Source organism: Eubalaena glacialis, chromosome 19 (genome assembly GCF_028564815.1).
Source record: "Eubalaena glacialis isolate mEubGla1 chromosome 19, mEubGla1.1.hap2.+ XY, whole genome shotgun sequence".
In the NCBI taxonomy this organism is placed as follows: domain Eukaryota; kingdom Metazoa; phylum Chordata; class Mammalia; order Artiodactyla; family Balaenidae; genus Eubalaena; species Eubalaena glacialis.
Window position 1 is genome coordinate 29,615,823 of NC_083734.1, and position 1,930 is coordinate 29,617,752.

The following is a 1,930-nucleotide window of genomic DNA, read 5'->3' on the forward strand; positions in this document are numbered from 1 at the left end:
TATGTATAAAAAGAATAAGATACACAGATATATTGTACAGCACAGGGAATATAGCCAATATTTTATAAAACTTTAAATGGAGTATAACCTATAAAAATATTGAATCACTATGTTGTACACCTGGAACTAATAAAATATTGCATTTAATTTAAAAAAAATGAAATAAATAAACTTCCCTTATATAAAGGGTGACCATACTTCACAATTTTTCCAGGACAATCCAATTTTTAACAGTGTGCTTATTAACAGTCCTTACTTTTGTTCACCAAAACTCCCTGTTTGGACATTGAATTATATGGACCTCCTGCTTACATACCACACTTTGGTAACATGAACCATCTCTCTTTTTCTCTTTCTCTCTCTGCGTGGGTGAGTTGATGAGACAGTTTCTGTGCTTTGGTGGCTGTAGTATTAACAGAAGAGCTTAAGTTATTAAACCAGGCAGCTTTAATCTGTGAGGTCTCCTGAAGCAGTGAGGATTAATGTATTTTTATTGCAGAGCCAATGTAGTTATTCCATCGAGCTAGGGTTTGCTCCCAGCAACCCCCAAACTGGCCCCACTGCCTTTCTCTAGACCCACTTCCCAACCGTGAGGGATGAGATGGAATTTTACCTGGAGATTGACCCTGTCACCTTGAACCTGATCATCCTAGTTGCAAGCTACGTCATCTTGCTCCTGGTTTTCCTCATCTCCTGCGTGCTGTATGACTGCCGAGGCAAGGACCCCAGTAAGGAGTATGCTCCTGAGGCCACCCTGGACGCCCAGTCCTCCATCCACCTGGTGGTGATGCAGCAAAGTGCTCTGCAGGCCCACTGGGCAAGGGGCCCTGGCCTTCATTTTGGGAATCGTGCTCCACTAGGGAAGAAAAGCACAATGGTGTGAGGCTAGCTGAAGGATACTGGGGAGAGAGCACTAGACAATCTGGACAAAACTTTCCCCACATGGCTACAATTCTCTCAGCATACAGGTCCTGCTTGGCTATGTAAGTGGGAGCTCTGCCTTCCTTTCTGCTTTCTCGTCACCCTCCTTGAGGGTGAAACAACTGTTTAAGGTAAGAAGCCCACGGAGACCTTTGGTCAAGGTCTCCAGATGCAAAATTTCAGCAATCTCCAGATGCAAAATCTCAGCTTCTTAGTGAAGCTGGTTACAAGTACATTCCTGATGAAGCTCTCCTTGCAACTTCTAGGAGAGATTGACATTTGAGAAAGGGTTTAACGAAGCAAGTGCAATGGTATGTGTGTGTGTGTGTGTGTGTGGTGAGGAATGGGACTAGCTCAAATCTCTCCTATACTTAGCAAATCCTTTCTTTTCAAGGCAACCACTGAACTTTTCCAGACTTTTTTATTATTTCTATAGGTACCAGCTCTTCACATTCATTCCTCACTGTGAGTCAATATGGTGAACACAGTAACTGTAGAGCATGGTGGTTTACTGACAAAGCTTGGAGCCTGGGTTCAGACCCTGCCTCCTTCACTTACTGGCTGTGTGACCAGAGCCATTTGTTTGTGCCTCAGGACTAGTGGGAGGACCTCCAGGCTGTTTGGAGTATTTAAATGAGTGAATTCACTGAAAACACCTGAGACAGTGCTTGGCACGTAGGGTTAGCTGTTATGATGAATATTAATATTATTCCCTTTCATACTTCTCATCAAGAAGTTTAATCTCCAGTCCTCAAATCTGACCTGGTCCAATGCAAAGTTACTGAGGTCCCATGGCTTGGTGTATCAGTCCCCCCAGCACTACTTGCTGTCTTCCTGTTCCCTTTCTTTGCTGCTACTAACTATAAGTTTGTTTTTCTGCTCATTCACTTATTTTCACAATTTTGAATTAGTATCTCCATTGTGTATGTATGTTTTTTATTAATCCTCCCTGCTCTGAGCTCAGAGCAACTTACATGTTCACTTGGTGATTTACTAAACCCCTTCTTCT

The 1,930-nt window shown here is 42.8% G+C and overlaps 1 protein-coding gene across 1 annotated transcript; it reads left to right on the forward strand.

Moving 5' to 3' along the window:
• Nucleotides 1-601: 601 nt before the first annotated feature.
• SMIM36 (small integral membrane protein 36) lies at nucleotides 602-883 on the forward strand. The gene has a single exon (XM_061174642.1). The coding sequence runs from the start codon at nucleotides 602-604 to the stop codon at nucleotides 881-883; it is 282 nt and encodes a 93-aa protein (XP_061030625.1).
• The last annotated feature ends 1,047 nt before the right edge of the window (nucleotides 884-1,930 follow it).

Excerpts from the sequence above, each read along its gene's own strand:
- SMIM36 (XM_061174642.1), top strand. The coding sequence starts at position 602 with ATGGAATTTTACCTGGAGATTGACCCTGTCACCTTGAACCTGATCATC.